The 19,938-nt window shown below is 43.7% G+C and overlaps 1 protein-coding gene across 1 annotated transcript in view; it reads right to left on the bottom strand.

Moving 5' to 3' along the window:
- cep89 (centrosomal protein 89) overlaps positions 1-19,938 on the bottom strand; it is a 124,833-nt gene that overhangs the window by 60,684 nt on the left and 44,211 nt on the right. Inside the window, exons 14-15 of the mRNA XM_061892622.1 lie at positions 19,473-19,614; positions 10,684-10,773 (exon numbers count right to left, since the gene is read on the bottom strand). Coding sequence (XP_061748606.1) covers positions 10,684-10,773; positions 19,473-19,614 — 232 coding nt within the window. The remainder of the gene's footprint in view (positions 1-10,683; positions 10,774-19,472; positions 19,615-19,938) is intronic.

Here is a 19,938-nt window from a genome sequence, read left to right as displayed (position 1 = left end):
CCACTTTCATGTGGTATTGTACAGAAAGGAGGACTTTTTCTCTCCTCCATTTAAAAAATGCGGATGTTATCAGCACTACTGTCTGATTCCAATCAATGCAAGTCATCAGAATCAGGTAATACACCAACTAAAAGTCTTCATGAAAGAAAGGAATCTGTGTGTTAAACATGCTTGTATTATCATTAAACACCATTGACTTGTTAACAAAAATGTCTCTTTCATAAATAAATAAATATAAATTATAAATATGAATGCGGTAGATCCCCTTGACTTGGTCAATTGAAAAGTAGCTCCCCTGCAGAAAGAGTGTGAGCACCCCTGCTGTAGTGTGATGCCCGCAGCTAAAAGCAACTGCATGAGAACGTATACTCCAATATCACCATATAGTCGTTTTCTGTATCGCACAGAGACAAACCCACGATACATGGAGTATATCGATATATCGCCCAGCCCTAGTATTAGGTGTGACCATAGCCTGTTAAAGAGCACCAAAAGTGAGAAAAATCTTTCATCTTCCACACTTGATCCCCCGAGAGAAGAAGTGCTTTTGATGTTGCGGCTTTTCAAGACGTCATGAAAGGAAATCCTTTATCCTCGTGGACTAGAAATCGCTTTGATTGACCCTAGCTCAGTGCTTCTGTTATTTTCTCTTACGCCCCCTTCAAGGGAGCCATTAAAGGTAAAATAATCTATATATTGTATTGGTTTTGAAAATGAAAAATACCAAAATGGGGCCCCAATGCTTTGATTTTTCAGCGTGTGGACCTAACCTGCACTAAACGATGTGTCCTCAGTAGGGTTTCCTTAAAGGGGGACATTATCACAATTTCAAAAGGGTTGAAAACAATAAAAATCAGTTCCCAGTGGCTTGTTGTATTTTTTGAAGTTGTTTTCAAAATTTTACCGGTCTCGAAGCTCTGCCATCCGGGAGGAACTCAAAGTAAAGCCGCTGCTCCTTCACATGGAGAGGAGCCAGATGAGGTGGTTCGGGCATCTGGTCAGGATGCCACCCGAACGCCTCCCTAGGGAGGTGTTTAGGGCACGTCCAACCGGTAGGAGGCCACGGGGAAGACCCAGGACACGTTGGGAAGACTATGTCTCCCGGCTGGCCTGGGAACGCCTGGGGATCCCCGGGAAGAGCTAGACGAAGTGGCTGGGGAAAGGGAAGTCTGGGTTTCCCTGCTTAGGCTGTTGCCCCCACGACCCGACCTCGGATAAGCGGAAGAAGATGGATGGATGGATGGAATATCCCTAAATAAAGCTTTAAAGTGCCTTATTTTCGCTCTCTGCGAAGACACTGGCCATTTCCCTGTGACGTCACACAGTGCTGCCAATGTAAACAAACAATGGGAATACCACAGCAAGATATAGCGACATTAGCTCGGATTCAAACTCGGATTTCAGCGACTTAAGCAATTCAGCAGATTACGCATGTATTGAAACAGATGGTTGGCGTATGAAAGTATTGAAGAAGAAACTGAAGCTATTGACGCTATTCATAGCCATAGCATGGCCGAATAGCTGCGTTAGCATCGCCGGTAAAATGTGCGGACCAAACGATCAGGACTTTCGCATCTTTTGACACTGGAGCAACTTAAATCCGTCGATTGGTAAGTGTTTGTTTCGCATTAAATGTGGGTGGAAGGAAACGTAATATAGTTGCAAATGCATCTGCAGGTTATCCATACATCTCTGTACCATGTCTGCTTTAGCACCGCCGGTAAATAGCATGTTAGCATCGATTAGCATAGCATGTTAGCATCGATTAGCTGGCAGTCAACATCAACAAAACTCACCTTTGTGATTTCGTTGACTATCATTGCAAATGCATCTGCAGGTTATCAATCAATCAATGTTTACTTATATAGCCCTTAATCACTAGTGTCTCAAAGGGCTGCACAAACCACTACGACATCCTCGGTAGGCCCACATAAGGGCAAGGAAAACTCACACCCAGTGGGACGTCGGTGACAATAATGACTATGAGAACCTTAGAGAGGAGGAAAGCAATGGATGTCGAGCGGGTCTAACATGATACTGTGAAAGTTCAATCCATAATGGATCCAACACAGTCACGAGAGTCCAGTCCAAAGCGGATCCAACACAGCAGCGAGAGTCCCGTTCACAGCGGAGCCAGCAGGAAACCATCCCAAGCGGAGACGGATCAGCAGTGCAGAGATGTCCCCAGCCGATACACAGGCAAGCAGTACATGGCCACCGGATCGGACCGGACTCCCTCCACAAGGGAGAGTGGGAGATAGGAGAAAAAGAAAAGAAACGGCAGATCAACTGGTCTAAAAAGGGAGTCTATTTAAAGGCTAGAGTATACAAATGAGTTTTAAGGTGAGACTTAAATGCTTCTACTGAGGTAGCATCTCGAACTTTTACCGGGAGGGCATTCCAGAGTACTGGAGCCCGAAATGAAAACGCTCTATAGCCCGCAGACTTTTTTTGGGCTTTGGGAATCACTAATAAGCCGCAGTCCTTTGAACGCAGATTTCTTGCCGGGACATATGGTACAATACAATCGGCAAGATAGGATGGAGCTAGACCGTGTAGTATTTTATACGTAAGTAGTAAAACCTTAAAGTCACATCTTAAGTGCACAGGAAGCCAGTGCAGGTGAGCCAGTATAGGTATATATGTATGTATATATGTATATAAAGGTATATACAGTATAGGTATATATGTATGTATATATGTATATAAAGGTATATACAGTATAGGTATATGTATGTATATATGTATATAAAGGTATATACAGTATAGGCGTAATGTGATCAAACTTTCTTGTTCTTGTCAAAAGTCTAGCAGCCGCATTTTGTACCAACTGTAATCTTTTAATGCTAGACATGGGGAGACCCGAAAATAATACGTTACAGTAATCGAGGCGAGACGTAACAAACGCATGGATAATGATCTCAGCGTCTTTAGTGGACAAAATGGAGCAAATTTTAGCGATATTACGGAGATGAAAGAAGGCCGTTTTAGTAATGCTTTTAATGTGTGCCTCAAAGGAGAGAGTTGGGTCGAAGATAATACCCAGATTCTTTACCGTGTCACCTTGTTTAATTGTTTGGTTGTCAAATGTTAGAGTTGTATTATTAAATAGAGTTCGGTGTCTAGCAGGACCGATAATCAGCATTTCCGTTTTTTTAGCATTAGGTTGCAAAAAGTTAGCGGACAGCCATTGTTTAATTTCATTAAGACACGCCTCCAGCTGACTACAATCCGGCGTGTTGGTCAGCTTTAGGGGCATGTAGAGTTGGGTGTCATCAGCATAACAGTGAAAACTAACACCGTATTTGCGTATGATGTCACCTAGCGGCAGCATGTAGATGCTGAAGAGTGCAGGGCCAAGGACCGAGGTTATCCATACATCTCTGTGCCATGTCTGCCTTAGCATCGCCGGTCAAATGTGGAGACACTCTGGCACATTCAATGGGGGTCTGGCGGCAGACACTTTGGCATCTTGGGGCCAGTGGTGCAACTTGAATCCCTCCCTGTTAGTGTTGTTACACCCTCCGACAACACACCCACGAGGCATGATGTCTCCAAGGTTCCAAAAAATAGTCAAAAAAACGGAAAATAACAGAGCTGAGACCTGGTGTTTGTAATGTGTTGAAAATGAAAATGGTGGCTGTGTTACCTCGGCGACGTCACATTCTGACGTCATCACCACATGAGTGATAAACAGAAAGACGTTTAATTCGCCAAAATTCACCCATTTAGAGTTCGGAAATCGGTTAAAAAAAATAGATGGTCTTTTTTCTGCACCATCAAGGTATATATTGACGCTTACATAGGTCTGCTGATAATGTTCCCCTTTAAAGCACTTTGAAACTATTGTGGCACCTCTGAGACTTCAAATGGGTGACAATGATCATCCCTTTCATCAGCTGCTGACTCTCCCAACCTATGCCAGCATTTTGTGGATGCTAACAGCATCCTGGTCATGTCCGCCGGCATTTAGCCTGGCGGGCTGCAGCCGGCCTGGGCATGACTGGCAAGTGGATGGTAATGAGCCGTAATTGGCGTTAGTGCGGCTGGCATACTAACCAGGGAGTGATGAACAGCAGACGCACGAAGACGAGCGCCGTGCTGACTGAGCTCTTCATGCCCCGCGTCGCCAACAGTCGTGGAAGTTAATGAGGGAACCATCTGGCGGCGGCGGCAGCTTCAGTGAGTGCTCATCAGTTGGATGGAGGCTGACAATGGGGGCGGGGCTAATCAATATTGACGACATTGGAGGCTAGCCTTGGTGCTTCAGTGAAATGTGTGTCTGCCAGCATCAATAATGTCATTCTCAACCTAACACATTCTAAATAGACACAAGAAACTTGAAGTTCATTGGGGAACTGACCAACTTTAAGGTGGTACTTCTTACGTATAAAATACTACACGGTCTAGCTCCATCCTATCTTGCTGATTGTATTGTACCATATGTCCCGGCAACAAATCTGCCTTCAAAGAACTCCAACTTATTAGTGATTCCCTGAGCCCAAAATAAGTCTGTGGGCTATAGAGCATTTTTTATTGGGGCTCCAGTACTCTGGAAGGCCCTCCCGGTAACTGTTAGAGATACTACCTCAGTAGAAGCATTTAAGTCTCACCTTAAAACTCATTTGTATACTCTAGCCTTTAAATAGACCCCTTTTAGACCAGTCGATGCTGGCTGTCCAGGGTCGGGACCTAGGGTGGACCACTCGTGCATTTGTTGGGGACGTCTCTGCGCTGCTGACCTGTCTCCGCTCGGGATGGTCTCCTGCTGGCCCCACTATGGACTAAACTCTGCCACTACTATGTTAGATCCACCATGGACTGGACTCTCACCATTGTGTTGGATCCACCATGGACTGGACTCTCACACTATTATGTTAGATCCACCATGGACTGGACTCTCTCACTATTATGTTAGATCCACTATGGACTAAACTCTGCCACTACTATGTTTGATCCACTATGGACTGGACTCTCACACTATTATGTTAGATCCACTATGGACTAAACTCTGCCACTACTATGTTAGATCCACTATGGACTGGACTCACACACTATTGTGTTGGATCCACTATGGACTGGACTCTCTCACTATTATGTTAGATCCACTATGGACTAAAGTCTGCCACTACTATGTTAGATCCACTATGGACTGGACTCTCTTACTATTATGTTAGATCCACTATGGACTAAACTCTGCCACTACTATGTTAGATCCACTATGGACTGGACTCTCACACTATTATGTTAGATCCACTATGGACTGGACTCTCTCACTATTATGTTAGATCCACTATGGACTAAACTCTGCTACTACTATGTTAGATCCACCATGGACTGGACTCTCTCACTATTATGTTAGATCCACCATGGACTGGACTCTCTCACTATTATGTTAGATCCACTATGGACTGGACTCTCACCCGTGTGTTAGATCCACCATGGACTGGACTCTCACCATTATGTTAGATCCACCATGGACTGGACTCTCACACAATTATGTGAGATCCACCATGGACTGGACTCTCACTATTATGTTAGATCCACCATGGACTGGACTCTCACCATTGTGTTAGATCTACCATGGACTGGACTCTCTCATTATTATGTTAGATCCACTATGGACTGGACTCTCACACTATTATGTTAGATCCACTATGGACTGGACTCTCTCACTATTATGTTAGATCCACTATGGACTAAACTCTGCTACTACTATGTTAGATCCACCATGGACTGGACTCTCTCACTATTATGTTAGATCCAGTATGGACTGGACTCTCACACTATTATGTTAGATCCACTGTGGACTGGACTCTCACTATTATGTTAGATCCACTATGGACTGGACTCTCTCACTATTATATTAGATCCACTATGGACTAAACTCTGCCACTACTATGTTGGATCCACTATGGACTGGACTCTCACACTATTATGTTAGATCCAATATGGACTGGACTCTCTCACTATTATGTTAGATCCACTATGGACTGGACTCTCACCCGTGCGTTAGATCCACCATGGACTGGACTCTCACCATTATGTTAGATCCACCATGGACTGGACTCTCACACAATTATGTTAGATCCACTATGGACTGGACTCTCTCACTATTATGTTAGATCCACTATGGACTAAACTCTGCCACTACTATGTTAGATCCACCATGGACTGGACTCTCACCATTGTGTTAGATCCACTATGGACTGGACTCTCACACTATTATGTTAGATCCACTATGGACTGGACTCTCACGCTATTATGTTAGATCCACTATGGACTGGACTCTCACTATTATGTTGGATCCACTATGGACTGGACTCTCACAATATTATGTTAGATCCACTATGGACTGGACTCTCACTATTATTTAAGATCCACTATGGACTGGACTCTCTCACTATTATGTTAGATCCACTATCGACTGGACTCTCACTATTATGTTAGATCCACTATGGACTGGACTCTCACTATTATGTTAGATCCACTATGGACTGGACTCTCACACTATTATGTTAGATCCACTATGGACTGGACTCTCACTATTATGTTAGATCCACTATGGACTGGACTCTCACACTATTATGTTAGATCCACTATGGACTGGACTCTCACACTATTATGTTGGATCCACTATGGACTGGACTCACACTATTATGTTAGATCCACTATGGACTGGACTCTCAAACTATTATGTTAGATCCACTATGGACAGGACTCTCACTCTATTATGTTAGATCCACTATAACTGGACTGTCACACTATTATGTTAGATCCACTATGGACTGGACTCTCACACTATTATGTTAGATCCACTATGGACTGGACTCTCACACTATTATGTTAGATCCACTATGGACTGGACTCTCACACTATTATGTTACATCCTGTATGGACTGGACTCTCACACTATTATGTTAGATCCACTATCGACTGGACTATTATGTTCGATCCACTATGGACTGGACTCTCACTATTATGTTAGATCCACTATGGACTGGACTCTCACTATTATGTTAGATCCACTATGGACTGAACTCTCACTATTATGTTGGATCCACTATGGACTGGACTCTCACTATTATGTTAGATCCACTATGGACTGGACTCTCACTATTATGTTAGATCCACTATGGACTGGACTCTCACAAGGTTTCTCATTGTTCTCCGATTGGGTTGAGTTTTTTCTTGCCCTGATGTGGGTCCTGAGCCGAGGACGTCGTTGTGGTTTGTGCAGCCCTTTGAGACACTGGTGATTTGGGGCTATATAAGTAAACATTGATTGATTGATCTCAAATCTTTCTCTGCTCCTCATTTTTGCTTTCATTACATTGGAAAAAAAGCATATGTTGACGTCCTCCTGATGCCATGTTATACTCTTCCATATAAGTAGGTGGCAGCAAGTAGCTAATGTCGTAGATGTTGGGAACAAGGTTTGTCGTGATCACAATATGAGGATGACAGCAGGAGGCTGCGTGCAGGTAAAAAGGTATCTAATGCTTAAACCAAAAATAAACCAAAGGCGAGTGCCCCTAAGAAAAGGCATTGAAGCTTCGGGAGGGCTTTGCAGAACGAAACTAAAATTGAACAGACTGCAAAATAAACAAAAACAGAATTCTGGACGACAGCAAAGACTTACAGCGTGTGGAGCAGACGGCGTCCACAAAGTACATCCGAACATGACATGACAATCAACAATGTCCCCACAAGGAAAGATAGATTCCGCGCAACTTAAATAGTCTGGATTGCTAAAAAACCAAGCAGGTGTGGGTAATAGAGCTCAAAGGAATACAAGAAACTGCTGCAGGAAAATACCAACAAAAAAGGAAAAAGCCACCAAAACCGGAGCGCAAGACAAGAAAAACACTACACAGGAAAAGAGCCTAAAAGTCCGAATAAGTCAGGGTGTGATGTGACAAATGGTGACAGTACACCTACTTTGAGACAAGAGCTATAGTCATGCATGCTTGGTTATGCTTTAAATCTGGGGTCACCAACCTTTTTGAAAGCAAGAGCTACCTCTTGGGCACTGATTAATGCAAAGGGCTACCAGTTTGATACACACTTACATAAATTGCCAGAAATAGCCAATTTGCTCAATTTACCTTTAACTCTATGTTATTATTAATAATTAATGATATTTATCTTTGTGGAAACACTGATCATCGTCTGCTACTTCCGGTACAGGCAAGGATTTTTTATTAGCGACCAAAAATTGCAAACTTTATCGTGGATGTTCTCTACTAAATCCTTACAGCAAAAATATGGCAATATCGCGAAATGATGAAGTATGACACATAGAATGGAGCTGCTATCCCCGTTTAAATAAGAACATCTCATTTCAGTAGGCCTTTAAAGGGGAACATTATCACAATTTCAAAAGGGTTAAAAACAATAAAAATCAGTTCCCAGTGGCTTGTTGTATTTTTTGAATTTTTTTTCAAAATTTTACCGGTCTCGGAATATCCCTAAATAAAGCTTTAAAGTGCCTTATTTTCGACTCTCTGCGAAGACACTGGCCATTTCCCTGTGACGTCACACAGTGCTGCCAATGTAAACAAACAATGGGAATACCACAGCAAGATATAGCGTCATTAGCTCGGATTCAAACTCTGATTTCAGCGACTTAAGCGATTCAACAGATTACGCATGTATTGAAACAGATGGTTGGAGTATGAAAATATTGAAGAAGAAACTGAAGCTATTGACGCTATTCATAGCCATAGCATGGCCGAATAGCTGCGTTAGCATCGCCGGTAAAATGTGCGGACCAAACGATCAGGACTTTCGCATCTTTTGACACTGGATTAACTTAAATCCGTCGATTGGTAAGTGTTTGTTTCGCATTAAATGTGGGTGGAAGGAAACCTAATATAGTTGCAAATGCCATCCATCCATCCATCCATCTTCTTCCGCTTATCCGAGGTCGGGTCGCGGGGGCAACAGCCTAAGCAGGGAAACCCAGACTTCCCTCTCCCTAGCCACTTGGTCTAGCTCTTCCCGGGGGATCCCGAGGCGTTTCCAGGCCAGCCGGGAGACATAGTCTTCCCAACGTGTCCTGGGTCTTCCCCGTGGCCTCCTACCGGTTGGACGTGTCCTAAACACCTCCCTAGGGAGGCGTTCGGGTGGCATCCTGACCAGATGCCCGAACCACCTCATCTGGCTCCTCTCCATGTGGAGGAGCAGCGGCTTTACTTTGAGTTCCTCCCGGATGGCAGAGCTTCTCACCCTATCTCTAAGGGAGAGACCCAAAATCATTTGGGCCGCTTGTACCCGTGATCTTATCCTTTCGGTCATGACCCAAAGCTCATGACCATAGGTGAGGATGGGAACGTAGATCGACCGGTAAATTGAGAGCTTTGCCTTCCGGCTCAGCTCCTTCTTCACCACAACGGATCGGTACAACGTCCGCATTACTGAAGACGCCGCACCGATCCGCCTGTCGATCTCACCATCCACTCTTCCCTCACTCGTGAACAAGACTCCTAGGTACTTGAACTCCTCCACTTGGGGCAGGGTCTCCTCCCCAACCCGGAGATGGCATTCCACCCTTTTCCAGGCGAGAACCATGGACTCGGACTTGGAAGTGCTGATTCTCATCCCGGTCGCTTCACACTCGGCTGTGAACCGATCCAGCGAGAGCTGAAGATCCCGGTCAGATGAAGCCATCAGGACCACATCATCTGCAAAAAGCAGAGACCTAATCCTGCGGTCACCAAACCGGAACCCCTCAACGCCTTGACTGCGCCTAGAAATTCTGTCCATAAAAGTTATGAACAGAATCGGTGACAAAGGACAGCCTTGGCGAAGTCCAACCCTCACTGGAAATGTGTTCCACTTACTGCCAGCAATGCGGACCAAGCTCTGGCACTGATCATACAGGGAGTGGAGCGCCACAATAAGACAGTCCAATACCCCATACATAGTTGCAAATGCATCTACAGGTTATCCATACATCTCTGTGCCATGTCTGCTTTAGCACCGCCTGCAAATAGCATGTTAGCATCGATTAGCGTAGCATGTTAGCATCGATTAGCTGGCAGTCAACATCAACAAAACTCACCTTTGTGATTTCGTTGACTATGGTTGCAAATGCATCTGCAGGTTATCCATACATCTCTGTGCCATGTCTGTCTTAGCATCGCCGGTCAAATGTGGAGACACTCTGACACATTCAATGGGGGTCTGGCGGCAGATTTCTTGCCAGTGGTGCAACTTGAATCCCTCCCTGTTAGTGTTGTTACACCCTCCGACAACACACCCACCAGGCATGATGTCTCCAAGGTCCCAAAAATAGTCAAAAAAACGGAAAATAACAGAGCAGAGACCCAGTGTTTGTAATGTGAAAATGAAAATGGTGGGTGTGTTACCTCGGCGACGTCACGTTCTGACGTCATCGCCTCCAGCGAGATAAACAGAAAGGAGTTTAATTCGCCAAAATTCACCCATTTAGAATTCGGAAATCGGTTAAAAAAATAGATGGTCTTTTTTCTGCACCATCAAGGTATATATTGACGCTTACATAGGTCTGCTGATAATGTTCCCCTTTAAGGTGGGGGCCCCAGAATAACGTCTCGCGGGCCGCCTGCCTTAAAATAAGTATTATTTGTGTTTTCTGCTTCTGACCGCACTCGGAAGCTGGTGCGGTCCGGCCAACGTGCATTGGATGGAGGAACTCACCTTGACGCGCTCCTCCAGCTTTCCGAATTGAATGGTGCCGTTCACCATCTTGCCGAGGAACTCCTGCTTCTCCTGCTGAAGCGTCGACGCCTAAGGACGGAGGAGAGAGGAGAGTTGGACATCTTTGTTGCAGCCAAACATTGCTCCTGATTGTTTAGTTTGCAGAATAAATTTACTAACTGAGCTTGCATGCACACAAATGGCCTCATTTATTTGTATTTTTTTATTAAATCAACATAAAAAACACAAGATACACTTACAGTTAGTGCACCAACCCAAAAACTCTTCTGTTATTATTGTTTTGGTTCCTACAATATACAAACCCTGTTTCCATATGAGTTGGGAAATTGTGTTAGATGTAAATATAAACAGAATACAATGATTTGCAAATCCTTTTCAACCCATATTCAGTTGAATATGCTACAAAGACAACATATTTGATGTTCAAACTCATAATCATCAACTTTAGAGTTTGATGCCAGCAACACATGACAAAGAAGTTGGGAAAAGTGGCAATAAATACTGATAAAGTTGAGGAATGCTCATCAAACACTTATTTGGAACATCCCACAGGTGTGCAGGCTAATTGGGAACAGGTGGGTGCCATGATTGGGTATGAAAACAGCTTCCCAAAAAATGCTCAGTCTTTCACAAGAAAGGATGGGGCGAGGTACACCCCTTTGTCCACAACTGTGTGAGCAAATAGTCAAACAGTTTAAGAACAACCTTTCTCAAAGTGCAATTGCAAGAAATTTAGGGATTTCAACATCTACGCTCCATAATATCATCAAAAGGTTCAGAGAATCTGGAGAAATCACTCCACGTAAGCGGCATGGCCGGAAACCAACATTGAATGACTGTGACCTTCCATCACTCAGACGGCACTGTATCAAAAACCCACATCAATCTCGAAAGGATATCACCACATGGGCTCAGGAACACTTCAGAAAACCACTGTCACTAAATACAGTTTGTCGCTACATCTGTAAGTGGAAGATAAAGCTCTTCTATGCAAAGCGAAAGCCATTTATCAACAACATCCAGAAACGCCGCCGGCTTCTTTGGGCCCGAGATCATCTAAGATGGACTGATTCAAAGGGGAAAAGTGTTCTGTGGTCTGACGAGTCCACATTTCAAATTGTTTTTGGAAATATTCGACATTGTGTCATCCGGACCAAAGGGAAAGCGAACCATCCAGACTGTTATCGACGCAAAGTGTAAAAGCCAGTATTAGTGATGGTATGGGGGTGCATTAGTGCCCAAGGCATGGGTAACTTACACATCTGTGAAGGCACCATTAATGCTGAAAGGTACATACAGGTTTTGGAACAACATATGCTGCCATCTATGCGCCGTCTTTTTCATGGACGCCCCTGCTTATTTCAGCAAGACAATGCCAAGCCACATTCAGCACGTTACAACAGCGTGGCTTCGTAAAAAAAGAGTAAAATACGACAATGTGTGAAGCGTAAAATAGGACAGCGGAGACCCCGGACTGTTGAAGGACTGAAGCTCTACATAAAACAAGAATGGGAAAGAATTCCACTTTCAAAGCTTCAACAATTAGTTTCCTCAGTTCCCAAACGTTTATTGAGTGTTGTTAAAAGAAAAGGTGATGTAACACAGTGGTGAACATGCCCTTTCCCAACTACTTTGGCACCTGTTGCAGCCATGAAATTCAAAGTTAATTATTATTTGCAAAAAAAACAATTACGTTTATGAGTTTGAACATCAAATATGTTGTCTTTGTAGCATATTCAACTGAATATGGCTTGAAAAGGATTTGCAAATCATTCTATTCTGTTTATATTTACATCTAACACAATTTCCCAACTCATATGGAAACGGGGTTTGTATATCAATGCAGTCTGCTAGGGATACAGTCCGTGTTGGTCCACTAATAGTATTAACCTTTAACAGCTAATTTGACTCATTTTCATTAATTACAAGTTTCTATGTACATCCATCCAGCAGTCTAAGCAGGGAAGCCCAGACTTCCCTCTCCCCAGCCACTTCGTCTAACTCTTCCCGGGGGATCCCGAGGCGTTCCCAGGCCAGCCGGGGGACATAGTCTTCACAGCGTGTCCTTGGTCTTCCCCGTGGCCTCCTACCGGTTGGACGTGCCCTAAACACCTCCCTAGGGAGGCGTTCGGGTGGCATCCTGACAAGATGCCCGAACCACCTCATCTGGCTCCTCTCCATGTGGAGGAGCAGCGGCTTTACTTTGAGTTCCTCCCGGATGGCAGAGCTTCTCACCCTATCTCTAAGGGAGAGACCCAAACTCATTTGGGCCGCTTGTACCCGTGATCTTATCCTTTCGGTCATGACCCAAAGCTCATGACCATAGGTGAGGATGGGAACGTAGATCGACCGGTAAATTGAGAGCTTTGCCTTCCAGCTCAGCTCCTTCTTCACCACAACGGATTGGTACAACATCCGCGATACTGAAGACGCCGCACCGATCCGCCTGTCGATCTCACGATCCACTCTTCCCTCACTCGTGAACAAGACTCCCATGTACTTGAACTCCTCCACTTGGGGCAGGGTCTCCTCCCCAACCCGGAGATGGCACTTCACCCTTTTCCGGGCGAGAACCATGGACTCGGACTTGGAGGTGCTGATTCTCATTACGGTCGCCTTACACTCGGCTGCGAACCGATCCAGTGAGAGCTGAAGATCCCGGCCAGATGAAGCCATCAGGACCACATCATCTGCAAAAAGCAGAGACCTAATCCTGCGGTCACCAAACCGGAACCCCTCAACGCCTTGAAATTCTGTCCATAAAAGTTATGAACAGAATCGGTGACAAAGGACAGCCTTGGCGGAGTCCAACCCTCACTGGAAATGTGTCCGACTTCCTGCCAGCAATGCGGACCAAGCTCTGACACTGATCATACAGGGAGCGGACCGCCACAATAAGACATTCCGATACCCCATACTCTCAGAGCTCTCCCCACAGGACTTCGAGGGACACGGTCGAATGCCTTCACTAAGTCCACAAAGCACATGTAGACTGGTTGGGCAAACTTCCATGCACCCTCAAGAACCCTGCCGAGAGTATAGAGCTGGTCCACAGTTCCACGACCAGGACGAAAACCACACTGTTCCTCCTGAATCCGAGGTTCGACTATCCGGCGTAGCCTCCGCTCCAGTACACCTGAATAAACCTTACCGGGAAGGCTGAGGAGTGTGATCCCACGATAGTTGGAATACACCCTCCGGTCCCCCTTCTTAAAGAGAGGAACCACCACCCTGGTCTGCCAATCCAGAGGTACCGCCCCCGATGTCCACGCGATGCTGCAGAGTCTTGTCAACCAATACAGCCCCACAGCATCCAGAGCTTTAAGGAACTCCGGGCGGATCTCATCCACCCCCGGGGCCTTACCGCCGAGGAGCTTTTTAACTACCTCAGCAACCTCAGCCCCAGAAATAGGAGAGTCCACCACAGATTCCCCAGGCACCGCTTCCTCTCAGGAAGACGTGTTGGTGGGATTGAGGAGGTCTTCAAAGTATTCCCTCTACCGATCCACAACATTCGAAGTCAAAGTCAGCAGAACACCATCCGCACCATACACGGTGTTGATAGTGCACTGCTTCCCCTTCCTGAGGCGGCATATGGACGTCCAGAATCGCTTCGAAGCCATCTGTAAGTCGTTTTCCATGGCTTCCCCGAACTCCTCCCATGGCTGAGTTTTTCCCTCCGCGACCACTAAAGCTGCACACCGCTTGGCCCATCGGTACCTGTCCACTGCTTCCGGAGTCCTATGAGCCAAAAGAACCCGATAGGACTCCTTCTTCAGCTTGACGGCATCCCTCACTGCATATTCCATAATGGGTAAATTTTTGAAAAAAACTTTGAAAAATAAAATAACCCACTGGAAACTGATATTTATTGGTTTTAACCCTTCTGAAATTGTGCTAATGTTCCTCTTTAAAAGCCACAAAATGCAACGGGTCCATCAGACCCACAAACGCTGGCTGAGTAACAACAATATGAACATTGCAGGGAAAATTTCTCTGTCAGTTTCTGCATCCCACAGGGATTCTTCTTTTGTGTTTCCGCACCTGCGGTTTCCACACAAAGTTGAAAATTTTTTGGCAACATTGTCTGCTCTCATTTTCTCACACATTTGATCCTCTGATGTTCTGTGTACCTACACTCTGTCCTCCTCCTGTCTAGGCCTGCTGTGTGTGTGTGGTACACAGAACATCAATTTCCACACTTCCATTAGCCTCAGGTCCAGTAGACCCGGATATCTTATATGTAATAGAAATGTGCAGGGGGGTGTATGATGTGTGGTCATTAAATATGTATTCTGATATAATATAACCTACTCAGTGGCCTAGTGAGATCGGTAGTTTGGGAGTTCAAACCCCGGCCGAGTCATACCAAAGACTATAAAAAAAAAATGGGACCCATTGCCTCCCTGCTTTGCACTCAGCATCAAGGGTTGGAATTGGGGTTTAAATCACCATCAATGATTCCCGGGCGAGGCACCACTGCTGCCCACTGCTCCCCTCACTTCCCAGGCGGGGAACAAGGGGATGGGCAGTACAGCTCGGTTGGTAGAGCGGCCGTGCCAGCAACTTGAGGGTTGCAGGTTCAATCCCCGCTTCTGCCATCCTAGTCACTGCTGTTGTGTCCTTGGGCAAGACACTTCCAGTGCCACCCACACTGGTTAAAAATGTAACTTAGATATTGGGTTTCACTATGTAAAGCGCTTTGAGTCACTAGAGAAAAGCGCTATATAAATATAATTCACTTCACACTAATTCACTGCACATGGGTCAAATGCAGAGGACAAATTTCACCACATCTAGACCAGGGGTGCCCATTACGTCGATCGCGAGCTACCAGTCGACCGCGGGGGGTGTGTCAGTCGATCTCCAGCCAGGCTTTTAAAAAAAATAGACCTAAAAATGAGTGATCATCAATCTTCACCAAGACGTCACTTAAATGACATTCACGGTACCGGAGGGTCTTGTGAGATGACGCTGGCTGCTGCAAGATCATTATTATGAAAATATGACCGAGAGGAAGGCGAGAAACACTTTTTATTTCAACAGACTCTCGCGCCGTACCTTCCGTCAAAACTCTAAAGGCCGACTGCACATTTCCTATCTTCACAATAAAAGCCCTGCTTCATGCTGCCTGCGCTAACTAAATACAGAGTCTCGGAAAACTGGCGTGCACAAGCGATCCCTCAGAAAGCTTTCCGAGACTCTTATTTTGTTAGCGCAGGCAGCATGAAGCAGGGCTTTTATTGTGAAGATAGGAAATGTGCAATCGGCCTTTAGAGTTTTGATGGAAGGGACGGCGCGAAAGTCTGTTGAAATAAAAAGTGTTTCTCGCCTTCCTCTCTGTCATTTTTTCATAATAATGAACTGGCAGCAGCCAGCGTCATCTCACAAGACCCTCGGGTGCCGTGAATGTCAATCAAGCAAGCTACGGAATTTGCCGCCAATGTTTTTCTTGTAAAGTGTATGGAAGCTGGATGAATTAGATGCCAAAAACCAACCACTTTCATGTGGTATTGTACAGAAAGGACAACTTTTTTTCTCCTCCATTTGAAAATGTGGGCGTTATCATCATTACTGTCTGATTCCAATCAATGCAAGTCATCAGAATCAGGTAATACACCAACTTATATTCTTGTCTTCGTGAAAGAAAGACATCTATATGTGGTACACATGCTTGTATTATCATTAAACACATTTAACTTGTTTACAAAAATTTCTCTTTCATAAATAAATAAATATAAATGAGGTAGATCCCCTCGAGTTGGTCAATTGAAAAGTAGCTCGCCTGCAGAAAAAGTGTGGGCACCCCTGATCTAGAGTGTGTGAGACAATCATTGGTACTTTAACTTTAATGTTCCTCGCAGAAAATGAGCCAAAGTCAGTGGGTCTCAGTTTGAAAAATTAATTAATTGTATCATTTTTCTTTTAATAAAAAATGAAAACGGGTCCCACAGACCCGAACACCACACAAGGGTTAAATTGACTAAATCATGACTGTCAATGAACTCTCCTAAAGTAACTGAAACCACATCGAGCTTCATAAACAAACCAATCCTTCTACACATTTTTGTCAACTTCTAGCCAAAACGAAGCCACGAAATGACAATATCTGACACAAATGGCCTCTTAGCGCGGCCAGCGTGTGGCAGTCTGACCTTCAACACATGACAGGCTGCAGCTGGCTCAAATAATCTGAATGTGTTGACATTTGCCAGACACGACTGTGCCATTAGGATGAAAGTTTAAGGAAGGGAGCTAACTTCCCCGCGTTGACATGTTTCTAACAACTTCTTCTTCCCATGATCGGCTAACATCATTTGAGTGCTTGGTCACTCGGATTCAATTCCAGCAAGTCTCATCTCAGCGCTGCTTAGCAAGTCAAATGCTTTGCACAAGTGTGCTCCAAAATCAAGTCAAGTCTTGCTGTGAGTGGGCGAAGGTGGCCTCGCTGCTGCCCTGCAGGCGAGCGAGGAGCGCTCATTGCCCATTCAGAATGGTCTCCGAGACCTTAGCTATGATTGCGAAACGTTTACTCGGCAGTCTGAACAGCACCTTTGCACAGCCATTGTCATAAATCATGCACATTTCAACACTGTGAAAGATTGTCAGGCTATAAAACTTCCATTCACAAGTCTCATCAGGACTCAAGCCACTGGGCTTTTGTCCTGCATTTGAAGGCCGACAACATAGTGAAGGCTGTCCTAAGTCCAAAGTCTACTTAAAATGTGTTTTTGAGGATACTGCTGCTACTTTGTCACAATTCAACCGATGACCTTTGCAAGTCCTGAAAATGGTTTCAATGCGACAGCATATAGAGAAGAGAGAAAGAGCACATTACTTATTTAAATGTCGTCAAACATTAAAAGATGTTTGCACACAAGTTAAGCAGTTTTATACTAACTATCGTTCACAATCAATATGACGAACAAAAACAAACAATTTTAAAGATAAATAACGCTTGAAAGATGTGGTTAAAGGGAGTCACTGTTGTAGCTTTCAAAGTCTCTAAAACAACTTCAAAACCCTCCATCAACATATAATGTAGTAAAAGACATCTTCATCCATCCATTCATTTTCTACCAGCTTCATAACACTATGTAATATGTACAATATACACACTGCAAGTATATATATAATGTAGTAACAGATACCTTAAAAACCATATGTAATATGTACAATATACACACTGCAAGTATATATATAATGTAGTAACAGACACCTTCATAACAATATGTAATATGTACAATATACACACTGCAAGTATATAAATAATGTAGTAACAGACACCTTCATAACAATATGTAATATGTACAATATACACACTGCAAGTATACTTATATATATATATATATATATACATATATATATGATGTAGTAACAGACACCTTCATAACAATATGTAATATGTACAATATACACACTGCAAGTATATATATATATATATATATATATATATATATACACACACACATACATATATACATATATATATATATACACATATATACAGATATATACACATATACATATATAGATATATATACACATATACATATATATATACACATATACATATACACACACATATACATATATACATATATATACACATATACATATACATATATACACATATACACATATATATATATGATGTAGTAACAGACACCTTCATAACAATATGTAATTTGTTTTTATGTGTGTGTGTGTGTGTGTGTGTGTGTGTGTGTGTGTGTGTGTGTGTGTGTGTGTGTGTGTGTGCATCCATACAACGGCGTACTTGCGATTACCTCGCAGGTTGAACTTTAAAATTTTACATTATCGCCAACCTTCCCTCTTCAATTTGGTATTAAATGTAGACTTAAAGCATTGCGATCCCCAAGTACGTGTAGACACAAATGTTTAAACATGATCACATGGAGAAAACACACAAAGTTGGAATAAATAAAAAAAAACATCAGCTGAAGTTAGTGTAGTGATTTCAATATTAAATCATTTAGATGTTTATTTAATCACATTACAAATATATTAAAAATGTATATTACTACACTAACTTTACAACAGTATACAGTAAGTATATACTGTAACTACATTGTATGTATACATACATATACATATCTACATATATAATATTATATTAATATATATTATGTACACAATCACATGTGTGTTTATATGGGTGTGTCCCAGTTCCAGTGATCTGGGACACACCAGACCACACAGCGATATATACCTCAGCAGGGTGTGTTTATGTACCATGTGTACCTGAGCAGGGTGTGTTTATGTACCATGTGTACCTGAGCAGGGTGTGTTTATGTACCATGTGTACCTCAGCAGGGTGTGTTTATGTACCATGTGTACCTCAGCAGGGTGTGTTTATGCACCATGTGTACCTCAGCAGGGTGTGTTTATGTACCATGTGTACCTCAGCAGGGTGTGTTTATGTACCATGTGTACCTCAGCAGGGTGTGTTTATGTACCATGTGTACCTCAGCAGGGTGTGTTTATGTACCATGTGTACCTCTGCAGGGTGTGTTTATGTACCATGTGTACCTCAGCAGGGTGTGTTTATGTACCATGTGTACCTGAGCAGGGTGTGTTTATGTACCATGTGTACCTCAGCAGGGTGTGTTTATGTACCATGTGTACCTGAGCAGGGTGTGTTTATGTACCATGTGTACCTGAGCAGGGTGTGTTTATGTACCATGTGTACCTGAGCAGGGTGTGTTTATGTACCATGTGTACCTGAGCAGGGTGTGTTTATGTACCATGTGTAGTAGCTGGTCTCGCTCCTGGGAGATCCCGTCGGCCACAGCCAGGACGGATTCCAGGTAGTTCCTGGTCTTCTCCTCTTTCAGCACACACTCGTCCTTCTGGTGCTTCAGTACGCTCAGCTTCTTCTCCGCCTTCCTGGAATTGGGAACGGTTCATTTGTGAGAGTAAAACCAAACAAATGCCCGGCAGGAAGAGAAGAATATGGATGGGTTCACTTTGACAGTATACATTTATCAATATGGTGGCGTATTTATCAATATGAAAGCAATTTTATATCTGGTTTAAAGTAGTCAGTGTACAGCGAGGGTGTCCAACTTGTCTCCTTTGAAGGCCACATCAGTTACGGCCGGCTGCCTGTAACCGTGAATAATATATGAATATAAATGTGTAAGAATTAGCCTCATGATATTATTACACAATTGTCTATGCATTTGATGATTACAATTCTGAATTTACATG

The sequence above is a fragment of the Nerophis ophidion genome, linkage group LG02, assembly GCF_033978795.1.
Source record: "Nerophis ophidion isolate RoL-2023_Sa linkage group LG02, RoL_Noph_v1.0, whole genome shotgun sequence".
Lineage (NCBI taxonomy): Eukaryota > Metazoa > Chordata > Actinopteri > Syngnathiformes > Syngnathidae > Nerophis > Nerophis ophidion.
Note: the sequence above shows the minus strand (reverse complement) of the source record. Positions and strands in the feature narration are given on the sequence as shown.